The following is a 19,451-nucleotide window of genomic DNA, read 5'->3' as shown; positions in this document are numbered from 1 at the left end:
TTTGATTTCTTCAGTGATCACTTTGTTATTAAGTAGCGTATTGTTTAGCCTCCATGTGTTTGTAGTTTTTACAGATCTTTTCCTGTAATTGATATCTAGTCTCATAGTGTTGTGGTCGGAAAAGATACTTGATACAATTTCAATTTTCTTAAATTTACCAAGGCTTGATTTGTGACCCAAGATATGATCTATCCTGGAGAATGTTCCATGAGCACTTGAGAAAAATGTGTATTCTGTTGTTTTTGGATGGAATGTCCTATAAATATCAATTAAGTCCATCTTATTTAATGTATCATTTAAAGCTTGTGTTTCCTTATTTATTTTCTTTTGGGATGATCTGTCCATTGGTGAAAGTGGGGTGTTAAAGTCCCCTACTATGAATGTGTTACTGTCGATTTCCCCTTTTATGGCTGTTAGTATTTGCCTTATGTATTGAGGTGCTCCTATGTTGGGTGCATAAATATTTACAATTGTTATATCTTCTTCTTGGATTGATCCCTTGATCATTATGTAGTGTCCTTCCTTGTCTCTTGTAACATTCTTTATTTTAAAGTCTATTTTATCTGATATGAGTATTGCTACTCCAGCTTTCTTTTGATTTCCATTTGCATGGAATATCTTTTTCCATCCCCTCACTTTCAGTCTGTATGTGTCCTTAGGTCTGAAGTGCGTCTCTTGTAGACAGCATATATATGGGTCTTGTTTTTGTATCCATTCAGCCAGTCTGTGTCTTTTGGTGCGAGCATTTAGTCCATTTACATTTAAGGTAATTATCGATATGTATGTTCCTATTCCCATTTTCTTAATTGTTTTGGGTTCGTTATTGTAGGTCTTTTCCTTCTCTTGTGTTTCTTTCCTAGAGAAGTTCCTTTAGCAGTTGTTGTAAAGCTGGTTTGGTGGTGCTGAACTCTCAGCTTTTGCTTGTCTGTAAAGGTTTTAATTTCGCCATCAAACCTGAATGAGATCCTTGCTGAGTAGAGTAATCTTGGTTGCAGGTTTTTCTCCTTCATCACTTTAAATATGTCCTGCCAGTCCCTTCTGGCTTGCAGAGTTTCTGCTGAAAGATCAGCAGTTAACCTTATGGGGATTCCCTCGTGTGTTATTTGTTGTTTTTCCCTTGCTGCTTTTAATATGTTTTCTTTGTATTTAATTTTTGACAGTTTGATTAATATGTGTCTTGGCATATTTCTCCTTGGATTTATCCTGTATGGGACTCTCTGTGCTTCCTGGACTTGATTAACTATTTCCTTTCCCATATTAGGGAAGTTTTCAACTATAGTCTCTTCAAATATTTTCTCAGTCCCTTTCTTTTTCTCTTCTTCTTCTGGAACCCCTATAATTCGAATGTTGGTGCATTTAATGTCGTCCCAGAGGTCTCTGAGACTGTTCTCAGTTCTTTTCATTCTGTTTTCTTTATTCTGCTCTGCAGTAGTTATTTCCACTATTTTATCTTCCAGGTCACTTATCCGTTCTTCTGCCTCAGTTATTTTGCTATTGATTCCATCCAGGGTATTTTTAATTTCATTTATTGTGTTGTTCATCGTTGTTTGTTTCATCTTTAGTTCTTCTAGGTCCTTGTTAAATGTTTCTTGCATTTTGTCTATTCTATTTCCAAGATTTTGGATCATCTTTACTATCATTATTCTGAATTCTTTTTCAGGTAGACTGCCTATTTCCTCCTCATTTGTTAGGTCTGTTGGGTTTTTATCTTGCTCCTTCATCTGCTGTGTGTTTTTCTGTCTTCTTATTTTGCTTTTCTTACTGTGTTTGGGGTCTCCTTTTTGCAGGCTGCAGCTTCGTAGTTCCCGTTGTTTTTGATGTCTGTCCCCGGTGGCTAAGGTTGGTTCAGTGGGTTGTGTAGGCTTCCTGGTGGAGGGGACTAGTGCCTGTGTTGTGTTGGATGAGGCTGGATCTTGCCTCTCTAAGGGCAAGATGGGAATAAAGACACAGACATACTAGAGAATGGACTTGAGGATATGGGGGGGGAAGGGTGAGTTGTGACAAAGCGAGAGAGAGGCATGGACATATGGACATATATGCACTACGAAACGTAAAACAGGTAGCTAGTGGGAAGCAGCTGCATAGCACAGCGAGATCAGCTCAGTGCTTTGTGACCACCTAGGGGGGTGGGATAGCGAGGGTGGGAGGGAGGGAGACGCAAGAGATATGGGGACATATGTATGTGTATAACTGATTCACTTTGTTATAAAGCAGAAACTAACACACCATTGTAAAGCAATAAGATGTTAAAAATAAATAAATAAAATAATCCATTCACGTTTTCTTAATTGTTTTGGGTTTGTTTTTGTAGATCCTTTTCTCTTGTGTGTCTCACTTAGAGAAGTTCCTTTAGCATTTGTTGTAGAGCTGGTTTGGTGGTGCTGAATTCTGTTAGCTTTTGCTTGTCTGTAAAGCTTTTGATTTCTCCATTGAATCTGAATGAGATCCTTGCTGGATAGAGTAATCTTGGTTGTGGGTTCTTCCCTTTCAGCATTTTAGGTATATCATGCTACTCCCTTCTGGCTTGTAGAGTTTCTGCTGAGAAATCAGCTGTTAACCTTATGGGAGTTCCCTTGTATGTTATTTGTCATTATTCCCTTGCTGCTTACAATAATTTTTCTTTGTCTTTAATTTTTGCCAATTTGATTACTTTGTGTCTCAGCGTGTTTCTCCTTGGGTTTATTCTGTATGGGACTCTCTGCGCTTCCTGGGCTTAGGTGGCTATTTCCTTTCCCATGTTAGGGAAGTTTTCTACTCTAACCTCTTCAAATATTTTCTCAGGTTCTTTCTCTCTCTCTTCTCCTTCTGGGACCTCTATAATGCGAATGTTGTTGCGTTTAATGTTGTCCCAGAGGTCTCTTACGCTGTCTTCATTTCTTTTTATTGTTTTTTCTTTATTCTGTTCTGCAGCAGTGAATTCCTCCATTCTGTCTTCCAGGTTACTTATCCGTTCTTCTGCATCAGTTATTCTGCTATTGATTCCTTCTAGTGTAGTTTTCATTTCAGTTATTGTATTGTTCTTTGTTCTTTAATTCTTCTAAGTCTTTGTTAAACATTTCTTGCATTTTCTCGATCTTTGCCTCCATTCTTTTTCCAAGGTCCTGGATCATCTTCACTATCGTTATTCTGAATTCTTTTTCTGGAGGTTGCCTATCTCCACTTCATTTAGTTGTTTTCCTGGGGTTTTATCTTGTTCCTTTATCTGGTACATAGCCCTCTGCCTTTTCATCTTGTCTGTCTTTCTGTGAATGTGGTTTTTGTTCCACAGGCTGCAGGATTGTAGTTCTTCTTGCTTCTGCTGTCTGCCCTCTCGTGGATGTGGCTATTTAAGAGGCTTGTGCAAGTTTCCTGATGGGAGGGACAGGCTGTGGGTAGAGCTCACTTTAGTCACTTTTATGTGTACAATTCAGTGGCATTAAGTACTTTACATTGTTATCCAAGCATCACCACTAGCCACCTCCAACATTTTTTCATCTTCCCAAAGTGAAACTCTGTACCCATTAAACAATAACTCCCCATTACCCTCTGCCCCCAGACCCTGGTAACCACTGTTATAGTTTCTGACTCTATGAATTTGGCTATTCTATGTACTTCATATAATTAGAATCATATAATATTTTTTATTTTGTGCCTGGCTTATTTCACTTTGCGTAATGTTTTCAAATTTAATCCATGTAGCATGTTTCAGAATTTTCTTTCCTTTAAAGGCTGAATAATGTTTTGTATGTCTAGACCACATTTTGTTTATCCATTCATCCACTGATGGACATTTGGGTTGTTTCCACTTTCTCATTTTCTTCTATAATTGCATTTTTCATTGATTTTTTCCTACTTTTACAGTTGATTTTTTCTATTTTTTAATTGAGTTATAATTAACATATAACACTGTTTTGGTTTTAGGTGTACAACATAATGACTTGATACATGTATATATTGCAAAATGATTACCACAAGTTTAGTTTATAGCTTTTATTAAATTGATCTGATTGATTTTATTCACATACCATAATACCCATCCTTTTAAAGTATACAATTTAGTTATTTTCAGTATATTCACAATGCTGTGTAACCATCACCACTATTTAATTCCAGAATGTTTCTAACACCTCAAACAGAATCCCATAACCATTAGCAGTCACTACCACTTCCCCTTTTCCCCGAACCCCTGGCAACCACTAATCTACTTTCTTTCTCTATGGATTTGTCTGTTACGTACATTTCATATAAATGGAATTTCGTGTCTGGCTTCCTTCATGTAGCATAATGTTTTCAAGGCTCATCCATGTTATAGCATGCTTCAGTACCTTGTTCCTTTATGGCTGGATAGTACTCCACTGTAAGTATACCACATTTTGTTTATTCAGTTCATCAGTTGGTGGACATTGGGGTTGTTCCCACCTTTTTTACTATTTAGTATAGTGATGCTGTGACTATTTTTGTACAAATTTTTGTTTAAATACCTGTTTTCAATTGTTTTGGGTATATACCTAGGAGTAAAATTGCTGGGTCACATGGTAATCCTGTGTTTAACTTATTGAGGAGCTGCTGAACTTTTCCATAGTGACTGCACCATTTTATATTCCCACTGGCAATGTATGAGTGTTCTGATTTTTCCACATTCTTGCCATTTTTCATATTTTCAATTACAGCCATTCCAGTGGATGTGAAATAGATTCTTATTCAGTTATAAAAGGGAATGAAGAACTGATACATGCTACAACATGGATGAATCTTGAAAACATTATGGTAAGAAAAGAAGCCAGACACAAAAGGACACGTATTGTATGATTCCATTTATATGAAATGTCCAGAATAGGCAAATCCTTAGAGACATAAAGTAGAATTGTGGTTGCCAGGGGCTGGGGTGGGGGGAGAATGTGGAGTGTCTGCTTAATGAGTACAGCATTTCGTTTTGGGGTGATGAAAATGTTCTGGAATTGGATAGTGGTGATGGTTGCAAAACTTTGTGAGTATACTACAAAGCAATGAGTTGTACACTGTAAAAGGGTGAATTTTATGATATGTGAATCATATCTCAATAAAAAAATCCAGAGTCTCATTTTAGGCCTGGAGGTGAGATTTGTAGCATTTCTTTCTCCTGTTTTTGGCAGCATGCATACCATGTCGAGTCACCATGAAAAGTTGTACAGTTTGTTGACTGAAAAGGCACACAGCCAAGGGTGTGAAGGGGGAGTGAAATTAGCCCATACCCTGCTCTCTAACCTGTGTTCCCTAGCTTGGTGCTCCCCTAGCCCAGAGGAAGAAGCACCATTTTACCATTTTGTAATTCAGCTGCTTGGAGGAGACTCAATTACTTACTTTGATTTCTCTTCTTGAAGAGGGCACCTTTTGGTACTTTGCTTAATGATTCCATATATTCTAGTGGAACTCCTAGTACAATGGATACTACTTTCCCATCGTGGAATTTGGGCCATCTCACAGCCTTTTACTCTAACTGGGTCTAATAACCAGTTATAAAATACCCCCATAGTTCCCTAAAGGTCTGTTGACTGTAACTAACTCTCTGGTATAATTTCTTTTTCTTTTCAATTTCTTTTTTTTTCTAGTTTTTTCGAGATATAATTGACATACAGCACTGTGTAAGTTTAAGATGTACAGCATAGTGATATGACTTACATACATCATGAAATCATTATGTCGTCTCATATAGGTACAACATTAAAGAAATAGAAAAAATATTTTTTCCTGGTGATGAGAACTCTTAGGATTTACTCTCTTAACAGCTTTTATACAGCAGTGTTAATTATCTTCATCATGCTGTATATTAAATCCATAGTACTTAATTTATCTTATAACTGGAAGTTTGTACCTTTTGACTACCTTCACCTAATTCCCCCCCCCACCTCTGGTGGTCACAAATCTGATTTCTTTTTCTAGGAGTTTGTTTCTTTGTTTGTTTTGGAAGTATAATTAACCTACAACACTATGTTAGTTTCTGGTACACAACATAGTGATTCAATATTTCTATACATTTCAAAATGTCATCGTAAGTCTAGTTGTCATCTGTTACCATACAAAGATATTACATAATTATTGAGTATATTCCCCACACTGTGACTCATTTACTTTGTAACTGAAAGTTTGTACCTCTTGATCTCCCCCACTTATTTCTCTCCTCCCCAGTCTCCTCCAATCTTGCTACCACCTGTTTCTTCTCTATATCTATGACTCTGTTTCTGTTTAATTATGCTTGTTAATTCATTTTGTTTTTTAGATTACACATATAAGTGAGATTATGTGGTATTTGTCTTTATCTATCTGACTTATTTTGCTTAGTATAATACACTCTAGGTCCATCCATGTTGTTGCAAATGGCAAGATTTCATGGCTGAGTAATGTTCCGTTATATATATATATATATATTTATCTATCAATGGAAACTTAGGTTCCTTCCATATCTTGGCTATTAGAAATAATGCTGCAATGCAATATCAAAAAAACAACCCAGTCAAAAAATGGGTGGACGATCTACATAGACATTATTTATATTGCACTTGGTCCTCTGCTAAGAGTTTTATGTGTGTCATCTTATTTAATCCTCACAACAAAATAATGAAATAGTTATTATTATCACCATATTTTACAGATGGGTTACTGTAGTCTCAGGAGTTTAAGTAACTTTACTCGAAGTCATCTGGCTAGAAAGCAGTGGAAATGGAATTTAAGTAAGGTCTATCTGAGTTCAGACATTTTTACTCTCTATCAAATGATACAGCAATGCCAACATTAGCTATAGTTTAGGATTATTGAGCCCTTACTATGTACCATGTAGTGTACTGAATACTTCATATGCATACTTCATTTAATCCTCATAATAACCTTTTAAGAAAGGTTGTGATCAACTGTTGTTATAAACTGTTGTTATCCCTATTTAATAGTTGAGGAATCTGAGGCTTAGAGATGTTAATTCCGTGGTTGTCACATAGTTAGTAAGTGGTAGAGTCAGGGCCTGAACACATCTGTTTGATTCCAAAGCCTGTGTGTTTCACCAATACACTCTATCAAAAAAACTAATTCTTAGAACAGTGGCTCTTTTCCCTGGCTGTGTATTTGAATCACCTTGGGAACTTAAGAAAAAGTTGATGCCAAACCTCATCATCAAAGATTCTGATTTAATTAATCAGGAATGCAGACTAGGCACTGTATTATTTTTAAGATTTTATTCATTTATTCAGTTTATTCAATGAACATTTAATGAATGTCTTCTCTATGTCAAACACTTTCTAGGCATTTACTCTCTAGCAAGATGTATTAGTTAGCTATTGCCACAACAATACATAACAACAAGCACGAAATCTCAGTGGCATGAAAAGTTAAGAATTTATTAAGCACTTATTCTCACCGATCTGGAGGCCAGCTGGGACTCAGCTGATTAGGCAGGGTTCTGTTGGGCAACTCTGATTCGGGCTGGAGTGACTCTGTTTTTCTTGCTGAAGGACTGTGAGTAAACTGGGGTGGCTCTACTGCATGTATTTCTCATCCTTGGATGAGTGGACTACCTGGGGCTTGTTTCTCTCATGGCTCATCTCATGCCAGTGGCAGAATCACAAGAGGGAGCATGTACAACTGTGCAAGCACATATCAGGGCCCTACTTGAGTCACATCTGTGTACACTCCATTACCCAGAGCAAGTTTCAAAGCTGAGCTCAAAGATAAGAGGTGGGAAAAAAAAAGATAAGAGGTGGGAAAATAAGTTCCACTTCTTTGGTGTGGACCTGCCAAGTTCATGGCAAGGGCTGAGAATTGGGGCCAATAATTCAATTTAAGGGGAAATACTGAAAGTGAATAATAAACCTAACTCATAAGAAAATAATCAAGTGTGTTAGAAATTGATAAGTAATATTGCAACAAAGAAAACAAATTCTGGAAGGTGGTGTGAAGGTAATTCTAATGTGCAACTGGGACTTAGGACCACTGATCTTACAATGTTCAACCTGGAAAGAAACCTGGGCTAACATTCTCTCCACCATTTTGAAAATAATAAAACAGATTCAGAAAGTAGAAGAATCTTACTCAAGGTCCATAGGTAGATAGTTATAGAAATGGAACTAGGGCTTGGATCTCCTGACTCTCTAAACTGTTTCTCTTATACCACAGTATTCTAATCTGTGGTCTTAGAATTCTCCCTTTACCAGTGGTACCAAATTGACTGTGTTGTAGAAGGACACAGTCATTCTTTCTTATCTTGGCCACAAACATTAGAGGTATACTGCCTAAATCCTATCCTTCCCTTAATAACGCATTTTAGAGCTCAATTTGACATTTCCCGTATTTGTACTCTTCAAAAGTCTGTGGATATTCTATACTCTTTAGTTTTTTTTTCTCTTCAAGCTGAAGACTGTTGATTTTGGTCTATCTTCCTGTGATCTCCTAGTCCCACGCTAGCTCTCTACTTGGTTACTAGGCCTTCTCTCTTCCCCAGCTCTGTGATGCTTTGAGTAGTCTTTCTTGAGTTAATTTTTTACTCTGGGCTTCCACCAGGCATTAAAGTCATCATTTCTGTTTTGGGTTACAGTCTTCTTGATTTGCCAGGATGAACAGTCAAAAGAAACGAAAAGATATGGAACCTGCTTGCACCTGGAGCTTATTGTCTGAACAGAAAGGTGAGTAACTGAATGAGGTAAAAAAGGGTGTAATCTAGGTAATCTTGTTCATTCTCTTTCCCCTACTTCTCCTCATGGACTGTGGGATTTTTCTGAATCTTTAAAATTGTGTTGTATGTGTATAGGTATATGTATACTAAGGTATTACATGGATACAGAATTTACCCATTAATAATCTCTCCACAATTTTTGTGAAGAGGCATCTGGTGTTTATAATGTTTTCCATAGTCCCCAAAGCATCTATAATCCTAAAAGACTCTTAAGTCTCTTCCTTTACTGTAACCACAGATTTTCACAGGAAACAGCACAAAAGAGTAATTTCTGGAGTCCTTCCCCATGTGGCTGATTCCTGAACTCCAAGGAATGTTTAGTTATGGGGAATAGAAACTGGTTATCTTCAACAGACCACTCACTTGCTGCCCATTTCTGTGGCATTCTAATATCTGTCTCTCCATACTCTGCTTCCTCCCATCCACCTAGTCACAGCTCCCAACTATGTCTCACTCTTGCCTATAAAGGTGTGCAAGTACTAAAAACCTATAGGAATGTGAAGGGATGTGTGTGTGTGTGTGTGTGTGCATTTGAATATAGGTCATTGTATATTTCTGTCGAACTAACATCAGCAATGTCTTATTCTTTCTCATTAACAAATTAGGCTCAACAGAAGCTCCAACAGAAGCAATAAGCTAACGTTCAAAGAAAAAAAAAATACCAGAAACAGTCACTTAAAATAATGAATTCCCCTTTAAATTCATGCCTAAAATTTTCCTTATTTATCATATAAATATAAATGTTTACACCCTAAATATATTTGTGCGGGAATTTCTTAGGTTTACTTTATGTTGGACATTAGCTATGAAATACCTTTTTGGTAAGTTAGAATAGATGTGAGGTGGCTTGCTTGCTTTGTTTTATTTCTGTTTGGGGAACAGCATGAATGGCTGTAATAGTGTGACTAAATTTCTGTGTATTTCATGTTTTGGTACAAAGGTGTATTTGCGATACTCTTAACCCCAGCTCTTCCTCCCACAGCTGCTTCAAGTTCTCTGGCTTCATTTTCATGGAAGGAGCTTACAGGTAGATGTCTTTTCTGATTTACTCTTTTTCTGTTTTGGGAATAGTGTCTCCCATGAACCCCACTCATCCCCACTCCTCTCCCATTTTTCCCCCCATATTCACTGAGCAACAATCAATGGTTTTTTTGGTAATATTCATGAAGTCCCAAACTGTCATAACAAATAGGACTTTTATATCATTTAGAATAGATATTCAAATACTAGGAGGACCTCTGATGATGGTAGTCAAGCACCAGATATACAGGACTTTATGGAGACAATAGACCAGTCTGCTTCTGGAATGATCTAGGTTGAGGTCAACAAATTACAGCTAGTGAGCCAAATCCAGCCAGCTGCCTGTTTTTGTAAATAAACTTCTACTGGAACCACCCATGCCCATTCATTTACATATTGTCTAGGGCTGCTTTCACGCTAATATGGCAGAGTTGAGTAAAGGTATACCTTGTTTTATTGCGCTTCATTTTATTGTACTTCACAGATATTATGGTTCTTTACAAATTGAAGATTTGTGGCAACCCTGTGTTGCCAGATGATGATTAGCATTTTTTTGCACTAAAGAACTTTTTAATTAAGGTGTGTACATTGTTTTTTAGATAAAATGCTATTGCACACCTAATAGACTACAGTACAGTTAGTGTAAGTGAAACTTTTATATGCACTAGGAAACCAAAAAGTTTGTGTGACTTGCTTTATTGCAATATTCGCTTTATTGCAGTGGTCTGGAACTAAACCCACAATATCTCCAAGGCATGCCTGTAATTGCAGCAGAGACCTAAAAGCCTAATCTATTTATGGAACTTTACAGAAAAAGTTTGCAAACACTTATCTAGATCAGCATTCCCCAACCTGAATTCTACAGAATACTATTCTCCAGGAATTAATAATTTTGCTTTTAATAAAGGGTTCTGTAGTCATTTAAGTCCAGAAAATACTAGATTAAACAAAGTTAAACAGTCTGTTTTTTTTTTAACTGTTGATTCGCTCAGAGCCTTTCATATGCTAATATGTATTGAGAAACTCTAAAATGGGATAGAAGGTGCATTCCCCTTACCTTATTTGACCACTGGACACCTTTTTCACAGCTCTCCTATTAATATCTTGCAAAAATGTTACACAAGAAACTTATTTGGAAAATACTAGCTTAGATATTCACTTAACAGAAGTTTGAATTTGATAACTGACTCCTTGGATTATTTTTTCTAGTTGCAGAAAGTGAAAAACTATGTAATATAGTATTTAAGCATATAGGCCATGGCTTCAGACAAACCTGAGTCTTCATTGAAGTCTCTGCCATTTACTAGCTGTTGAACCTTGGACAAGTTACCCAATGCTATAAGCAGGACTGGCTACATATTTATGGGGTATGGTGCAAAATGAAAAGACAGGATTCCTTGTTCAAAAATTATTAAGAATTTCAAGATAGGAACAGCAGAGCATTACACCAAGTATGGATGCTCTGAGCACGAGGCCTAAGCACAGATTGCACACCCATGAACGTATAACCCTGGTTATAAGTTTTCAGTTTCCTCAACTATAAAATCTGGATAATACCTACTTCATGGGATTATTATGATGATTAAATTTTTTAAAATGTATGTAAAGGGCCTAGTACAGTATCTGACACAGAATAGGCATAATAAATGGCTTTTTTTCATTCAAAAGCAAGCATTTATAGCCATTTTCAATAAATATTGAGTGTCTACCATGTTCCAGGCACCAGCTAGGTACTTAGAGTACTATGATGAAAAAGACAGACAAGGTCCCTGTTTTCATGTAGATTAGTGAGAAAGACAGATAATGAAAAAAATAAACAAGACAATTGTAAATTGTGCTAAGTGCTGTAAAGGGAAAACAGGGTCCTGGGAGAGGGTATAGTAGAGAGGATCTGCTTTAAACTGGATGGTCAGGGAAGTCTTCTTCTAGGAAGTAATGTTTAAGGTCTGAAGGATGAGAAGGGGATCTCCATGGGAAGAGCAGGAAGAAGTGTGTTCCAGGCAGAGATAATAGCTGGTGGAAAGGCCTGGAAGTGGGAAAGAACATGGCATTTGTGAGGAACTAAAGGTAAGCCAGTGTGGCTTTAGTATAGGGACTGAGAAGGAGAGTGATATAGAAGGCTGGGGAGTGAAGGTAGATAGGGCCCAGATCGTAGCAGACCTTGTAGGATGAGGTAAGGATTTTGGATTTGATATCAAGTGCAATGAAAAGCTCTTGAAAAGTTTTGGGCCATGGCAGTGACGTGATGTAATTGATATTTTTAGAAGATCACGTTGGCTGCCTGTGTGGAGAGGAGCCATAGATGGCAAGAGTATAAATGAGTAGGAGGCTGTTTCAGCAGTCCAGGAAAGAGTTGATAGTGCCTTGTATTGGGTGGTATTTGAGGTTGTAGTGGCAAATAAATGGATTGGAGGCTTATTTTGGAGATATAAATGATAGGCCTTGCTAAATGGATGTGGAGGATTCAAGGGGAAAAAAAGAAATAATGAATCCCAACATTTTTCTGAGCCCTGAGGAGGGGTTTTTTGGGGGGGTTGGGCAGTGGAATAGAAATCAAGAGCTCAGATGCATGAAGTTTGAGGAGGCTTTGAAACATCTGAGAAGAGATGGTGGTGATGGTAGTATTAGTTATAGTTGTTGTTTGTATTGTTGTCTAGTATTCTGTGATTACTGACTCTTGGTGTCACCCCATTAGATTACAGGAAAGTATTTAGAAAACATCTGAAAGAAAAATACCTAAAAAAAGGAGTTGACAAATGTTATCACCATGGCAAGCATATAGAGTCACGACTGCTTGTTGTAAAAGAACACTGTATATCAGAAAAGCCACCATGCGGAATTCCTCAACAAAATAATTTTATTGAGATGGAACATATATTTGATCCTGATGAAGAGGGCTCCAGCTTATCCCAAACTGTGGTGCTTCAGGGATGTGCTGGGATTGGGAAAACAGCTGTGGTGCATAAGTTCATGTTTGACTGGGCAGCAGGAATGGTTACTCCAGGCAGATTTGACTATCTCATCTATGTAAACTGCAGAGAAATAAGCCGTTTTGCTAACCTTAGCGCTGCTGACCTGATCACTAACACTTTTCAAGATATTGAGGGACCAATCCTGGATGTTATTCTTGTATATCCAGAGAAGCTTCTGTTCATTCTTGATGGATTTCCTGAGCTTCAGTACCCTGTAGGTGACCAGGAAGAGGATCTTAGTGCCAATCCCCTGGAGAGGAAGCCAGTAGAGACCCTCTTATGTAGTTTTGTGAGGAAAAAACTGTTTCCTGAATCCTCCCTCCTGATAACTGCCCGGCCTACAACCATGAAGAAACTTCACTCTCTGTTAAAACAAGCTACCCAGGCAGAGATCCTGTGGTTTACAGATGCTGAAAAGAGAGCATATTTCTTGAGTCAGTTTTCAGGTGCTAATGCTGCAATGAGAGTTTTTTATGGTCTGCGAGAAAATGAAGGCCTTGACATTATGTCTTCTCTTCCCATCATCTCCTGGATGATCTGCAGTGTCCTGCAGTCACAGGGAGATGGTGACAGGACTCTTATGAGATCACTTCAAACCATGACTGATGTGTATCTGTTCTACTTTTCCAAGTGCCTCAAAACCCTTACAGGCATCTCGGTGTGGAAGGGACAGAGTTGCCTGTGGGGCCTTTGCTCTTTGGCTGCAGAGGGACTGCAGAACCAGCAGGTCCTGTTTGAAATCAGTGACCTCAGAAGACATGGGATAGGAGTGTATGATACCAACTGCACTTTTCTCAATCACTTTTTGAAAAAAGTTGAAGGAGGTGTCAGTGTCTATACTTTCCTTCACTTCAGTTTCCAAGAGTTCCTGACTGCTGTGTTCTATGCCCTGAAGAATGACAGCAGCTGGATGTTTTTTGATCAAGTGGGGAAAACGTGGCAAGAAATATTCCAGCAATATGGGAAAGGATTTTCATCATTAACAATACAGTTCTTATTTGGCCTCTTACATAAAGGAAAGGGAAAGTCTGTGGAAACTACTTTTGGGAGAAAAGTCTCTCCAGGACTTCGAGAGGAGTTATTGAAGTGGACTGAGAAAGAAATAAAGGATAAATCTTCTAGGTTACAGATTGAGCCAGTGGACTTGTTTCACTGTTTGTATGAGATTCAGGAAGAAGAATATGCAAAAAGGATAATTGATGATTTAGGGTCAATTATACTGCTTCAACCTACCTATACAAAAATGGACATTCTGGCTATGTCATTCTGTGTAAAAAGCAGTCATAGTCACCTGTCAGTGTCTCTGAAGTGTCAGCATCTACTTGGATTTGAGGAGGAAGATCAAGCTTCAGCATTCTTGCCACCAACCTTGACACTTAATCAGTGAGTATACTAATGTCTTTTCACCAGTGTTTTGGCCTACAGAAATGATAGGCCTTCTTGTTTATTTCAAGTATTCAGGCACATAATCATTTCTAGCACTTTCAATAAATAAATTGAATTATCTCTGCTTTCCATATTGTATGTCAATCAACACAATGAGGATTTATTGAGTATCTATTACATATTAAGCACTGGCCAAGGTAGAGGAAAAGCTAACATTTGTGAGAACTTAACTATGTGCTAGGCACTGTGTTAGCCACTGTAAGTGTGTGTATGTGAGTGTATGTGTCCATTAGTCTTCACTGTCTCTCTGTGAAGGTGCTTTATAATTATAAAAAGTTATGAGCATATAAATCATTAAGATTATCATTGAAGACTCTGCTATTTTGGTGCTGATGACTATTCTGGAAAAAGTTGTAAATTTAATGTTCAATTTGTCCTCACTCTTCTCTACATATACTTCATCACTGAGGCCTCAAAGAGCTCCAGGTTGGTAAGGGACATAGCTGCACTCCTGTGTATATTGCTATAAAGCCTGGGTTCTTTCTTCTAGACTCACACCTACATGGAGAGTTGAGAGCTGGAGTTCAAAGAGGTTTAGGTAAACCACTTACACAGTATGTACTCTGTATACTACAAAATACAGCTCTACTGACTTACTAAAGCAGCCAAGGAGACTTATACCTGCATTGTCTGGAAAATGCCACTGGTCATAAGTCTGTTCTCTGTACTCAGGTTAATATCGACAGTGCCTCTCATTTAGTTGTGGGGCCAGGTGAGGGGTAGGGGACCTTGAGAAGGAGACAGGAGTGGGCAGAAGGCTCAACTTGGGAAGTGAGTTAACCCAAGTCTTTTCTCTGGTAATTGTTAGTTCCTCGTGGGCAGTAGCATAGAGGTGGAATTGAACATGGCATAGGTATGTTTGTGGAAAGTGAGGAGGGGAAGGGAGGTGCAGCAAGACTTTGGGACCAGAGGGGAAGGGGTATGAGAAGTTACATGGACTTGGAATTACGAAGCACTTTGGCTACAGTGTCTTCATGAATTCATAACAGCTTCAATCCAACTGTATATTATAAAGTAAAATAATGGACAGTATACATTTGAGAGATTTTAAGCACTGATGGAAACACAAAGGGGCTTCTAGCTCATTTTGGGTTTCCAGAAAATCAGCCTTAGATGGAGTCCCCATCCTTCAACCCCATTGCTTTCATCAGAAGGCTTAAATTCTTTTCAAAGTTTAACCCCCACAAAAACACCCACTCTTCCCAAGTGTGTTGACTAAGTGAGAGTTTACTGCAGTTGATCCTTGAACAACAAAGATTTGAACTGCGCAAGTCCACTTACATGGGGATTTTTTTCAATAAATGTGTACTACAGTACTATAGGATTGAGGTTGGTTGAATCCTCAGATGCAGAACCTCCGATATGGAGGGATAGGGAGGGCTCACTGTGAAGTTTTATGTGGATTTTCAGCTGTGGGGGTGTTGGTACCCCTAACCCCCATATTGTTCAAAGGTCAACCGTTTTGAACTTTCCTAGTTCTCAATTATTGTAGTTAATTCTTCTATTAGTACTGACAACCAAGAATCAGTTACAGTGTACAGATAGCTTGGGCAAGTCACTTGACCTCTCTAAGCATCTGCAAAATGGTGATTACAATACCTGTCATTGGATTAAGCACCAGATAAGATAAATTCTGTGTGTAAAGTGTTTACCTTGGTGCCTGGCATACAGTACCATGGCTTTGGCTTTGGAGTCAGACAGACCTGAGTACTGACCTTCATTCTGTTCCTCTGTGACCTTGGGCAAATTACCTTTTTGTGCCTTAATTTCCTTATCTGAAAAATGGGGTAATACCTCCTAAGGTTTTTGTAAATTAGCACTAAGATGGCAACAGAAGCCAAAATAAGCCTTTTACTTAAAATTTTGTTAATCATTTTATTTTTGCTTTCTCATCTCTTTTAGGCCCTTCCAGCTGCGTAATTTGCCAGTCTCTCCACTACACTTGCTCTGCCAAGCACTGCGTAACCCATACTGTAAAGTCAAAGACCTGAAGTAAGTTGAACTTTGCTTTAAACTCTTAGGTATTTGCAGGTAAAGACTAGGTTGCTAGAAATTACACTCCCAGCTGATGAAAAGATACGCTACAAGCCTAGAAGGCGTAGGGAGTCAGGCAGCGATCCCTGCCAACCCCTCCTGCCTCTTCTCCTTTTGTATGTGCTGTTTTTGCTGTAGCAAGTGGGTGTCAGACTGTAAAATCCAAGAGTTTGTGTCTGATGCCCGTCCTGGCCCTACCCCACTCCCCTGCCTTTTCCTTCCAGACTCCCATTGTCTTTCCCCTTGGTTTCCTTTTCTCTCCCTCCATTCCCCACCCCTATCCTCCTCTGCAATTATTCCCCCAAGCGCCAATGCTCTGAAGCCCCCACCCCCCACCTGGACCTTAGGTCCTCGCTCACTCTCAGGTGACTTGTCTGCTTGTCTGTCCACATCATACACACACAGACAGGAGCCTGCTTGGTTTCCCTCCCACCTCCTCACCACACACAGCGGTGTCTGCTTTCCTTCCCTTCTGCCCCAGAGGAAGAGGTAGCCTTTCCAAACTCACCCGAATTCCAAACTCACCAAATTCACTTACTTTTATTTTTTGTATTTTTGTGAGCATTTATTTTACTTTACACAACACCAAAGTATATAAAGACATAAAAGCCCTCCATCCCACTGCCTCGTACCCCTCCCCACCCCATACCCCCACCACTCCTGCTTCCCCACTGGAGACTGGGGAGGCTTCTCCTGTCATGGGGCTGAACGATAGTAGTCTTCGTCTGCAGCTGGTGCTGGCGTCCTCTGTGTGCAGCCCTGAAGGATTCCTTTAGGGGTGGCCCTGTTGTAAGCCCGGGGTTGACCCCAGGCCTGTTTTGATTGTTTCTCATGATATAACTCGCCCAGAACATGAATGAGCTTCCTGTCCAGTTCATTGCTGGAGACTTGTGATGCAGGAATCCCCACTACCCATCACTCCCTGATGCACCTCCCCTGCCAGTTCTGACATTTTCTTTGATGGTTTGTGGTTTGCAACTGCTCTTCTGGTGTAAATTTCTGGCTTGGCAATAATCTGGTTGCCCAGAACAAGAACCCTGTGAAGTTAGCTTAAAGAAAAAAGGATCTGTGTAAAGTGGATTTTCACTCAGCACAACTGCAGGAAGTGAAAAGTGGTCGGGCTGCCACTCTGCACGTCTGGGGTCATGGGATCAACTCCTCTCTGCTTCTCTGTCTCTCTGCTCCCTGGGGCCTCAGACTGTGATTCCCTAAAGGGCACTGGGCCTTTGTAGAGCACACGGTTCTGTTCCCCCACAGCCAAGGCCAGGCCTCAGCTGTGGCCTCGGTGTCCATGACCCCGACCTTGCCCCCGACTCCCAGTGCCCCACAGCTTCATTGCCCAACACCACCCTGGCTATGAAATCTGCCCCACTGCTTCATTGCCCGACACCATCCTGGCTATGAACTCTGCCCCTCTGTTCAGATTCTCTAGTGTGAGGATCTGTTTGGCTCAGGATGGGTCAAATGTCCACTCGTGCTCCAGTCATCTACAGTCTAGTTTCAGGGGTGGTAGGGGAAGCAGAGACAAGGGTGTTATATACTGTCTGCCCAGGTCCACCAGATGCTAGAGTTGGGGAGAGGCACACACAGAAGAGGCAGTAGTTCTGGGGTGTCGAGTACTAGTGCTCTGGAACACAAAGACGGTCATCAGAACACGTCTGTCTCTCTAGGTCTCTCTCTCCGTAAGCCCCCAATCTACAACTTCCCCGGCCACCACCCCATACCCTACCTTCCACCCCATTTCCGCAGCTCCCTTGCCCCATTCACCCACCCTTTCCTTCCACTCTTCCCAAGCCCACCCCCACCCCTCCCCCTCCCTCTGAAAATTGATTTCCCATCAGGGTACGTTTCTATTCTGTTTCACATTTCTGAATTCAAGGGTTTTATAGCCAGATTCCCCTCCCACAGTGGAAGCAAGTTTTCTCCCCTGGCCTTTGAAGTACTGGAGGTCTCCCCTGCTGGTGGCGATCAGAGTCCCTCCCATCTCTTTGTGGTTCTTGAGGGCCCATTCCCTGGCCCCCCACATCAGACCACAAGCTAGAATCAGAGGGCCCCCAGCAGGGAGACGTCTGAGATGGAGCTCCTGCTGTGAACGGTGCTGCTGGTGGGGAGGACGTGGGTGCGTCTGGGAAGGGGAATAAGGGGCATGAGTGTGAGGATGGGAATGAGGCAGGGAGCTGGACAGGAGACTGTCCTGTGAGACAGTCCTGTGAGACTGTGCGTCTGGACTTCGCTATCCCAGGTAAATAAAGCGTGGCTGTGTCCATGGACCTGAGCTCTCCCTCCCTCTGCCCACCAGAGGTGTAAATTTTCTGGTTCCCAACTCCGAGAAGCTGCGTAAGGTCTCCACGCAGCTCCTCTGCTCCCTCGGCAGCTTCTGACCCTTCCACGTCCTTCTGTCTTCCTCCTCCTCCTGTGGCTCCAGAAGTGGCTGCAGTAGGAGCAGTGGCCTCTGCTTCTTCTTCCTCCTCACCTGCTCTTTCTGCCCCGTCCCACTGGCAGTGGCCAGGCCTGGTCCCTTTGCAACCGACTCCTGGAGAGAAGTGAGCAGATCTGAGACCTGTTCTGGGGGCGGGGGTGGGGGTGGGGTGGCGGAGCGGCGAACAGGACTGGGGGGGGTGGGGGGACGCGTGGGAGCGGCAAACGGGACTGGGGGCGGGTCCCGGGACGGGCCAGGGACCAAGTCAGAGTAATCTTACTGCCTGCAACAGCTTCCACCTCAGGAGGTCCCGCTCTTTCTGCACCTCCGCCAGCCTGGCATGGGCTTGCTGCAGCAGGGAGGCCGTCTCCTTGCGCTCCACGTCCTGCTGTGCCTTGAGCAACTTCATGTCTGAGACCAAGGCCCGCGCCACCGACTTGTGCAGTTTGGCGAGGTAGTACAGCCACTCCACCCTGTACCAGTGTAAGTGGCTCTGCCTGTGGAAGAAGCGCATGCCCAGGGCCAGGCTGCCCCAGACACAGGCCTCTTTGGCCTCGCTGGACACCTGATGATCTTCCAGTATGGCCTGGAGCTTGTCCTCCACCGCCGCCCAGGACAAGGATATATTCTCGAGATAGAACGCAGAGCCTTTTTCGTGCCTAGCCATGCTCTCGTTGATGAAGGCCACCACCTTGCCATGCCGGAACCCGTTACCAGGGTCCTCGAGTTTCAAGGCCATGATAGCTGAGGGCCTTTGGGGCTTGGCTGGCCCTGCGGGGATGAATCAACCAGTTGTCCCCTCCCCTCCCCCTCGGTCTCCTCATCTCCGCTTGCCTCCCCCCCCCACCCCGTAAAGAGCTCTGCCCCAGGACACCTCCTGCCAAGC

The 19,451-nt window shown here is 41.1% G+C and overlaps 2 protein-coding genes across 12 annotated transcripts in view; one reads left to right on the top strand and one right to left on the bottom strand.

Moving 5' to 3' along the window:
* The window catches only part of LOC115841639 (NACHT, LRR and PYD domains-containing protein 12), a 48,034-nt gene that overhangs the window by 15,502 nt on the left and 13,081 nt on the right, over positions 1–19,451 (top strand). For 9 of the 11 annotated variants that reach the window (XM_060292354.1, XM_030835792.2, XM_030835791.2 and 6 more), the window contains 4 exons: positions 8,537–8,624; positions 9,657–9,701; positions 12,390–14,049; positions 16,015–16,104. In XM_060292354.1, coding sequence (XP_060148337.1) covers positions 8,555–8,624; positions 9,657–9,701; positions 12,390–14,049; positions 16,015–16,104 — 1,865 coding nt within the window. In that variant the 5' untranslated portion in view covers positions 8,537–8,554. Of the gene's footprint in view, positions 1–4,649; positions 4,747–8,536; positions 8,625–9,656; positions 9,702–12,389; positions 14,050–16,014; positions 16,105–19,451 lie in introns of all 11 variants that reach the window. The other 2 variants (XM_060292356.1, XM_030835783.2) reach the window with 2 other exon arrangements.
* On the bottom strand, positions 18,190–19,304 carry TEX13B (testis expressed 13B). The gene is made up of 3 exons (XM_070044744.1): positions 18,846–19,304; positions 18,471–18,679; positions 18,190–18,271 (listed from the first exon to the last, which is right to left on the bottom strand). The coding sequence occupies exons 1-3, from the start codon at positions 19,302–19,304 to the stop codon at positions 18,190–18,192; spliced, it is 750 nt and encodes a 249-aa protein (XP_069900845.1).

The sequence above is a fragment of the Globicephala melas genome, chromosome X, assembly GCF_963455315.2.
Source record: "Globicephala melas chromosome X, mGloMel1.2, whole genome shotgun sequence".
Lineage (NCBI taxonomy): Eukaryota > Metazoa > Chordata > Mammalia > Artiodactyla > Delphinidae > Globicephala > Globicephala melas.
This window is presented reverse-complemented; position numbering and strand designations above follow the sequence as displayed.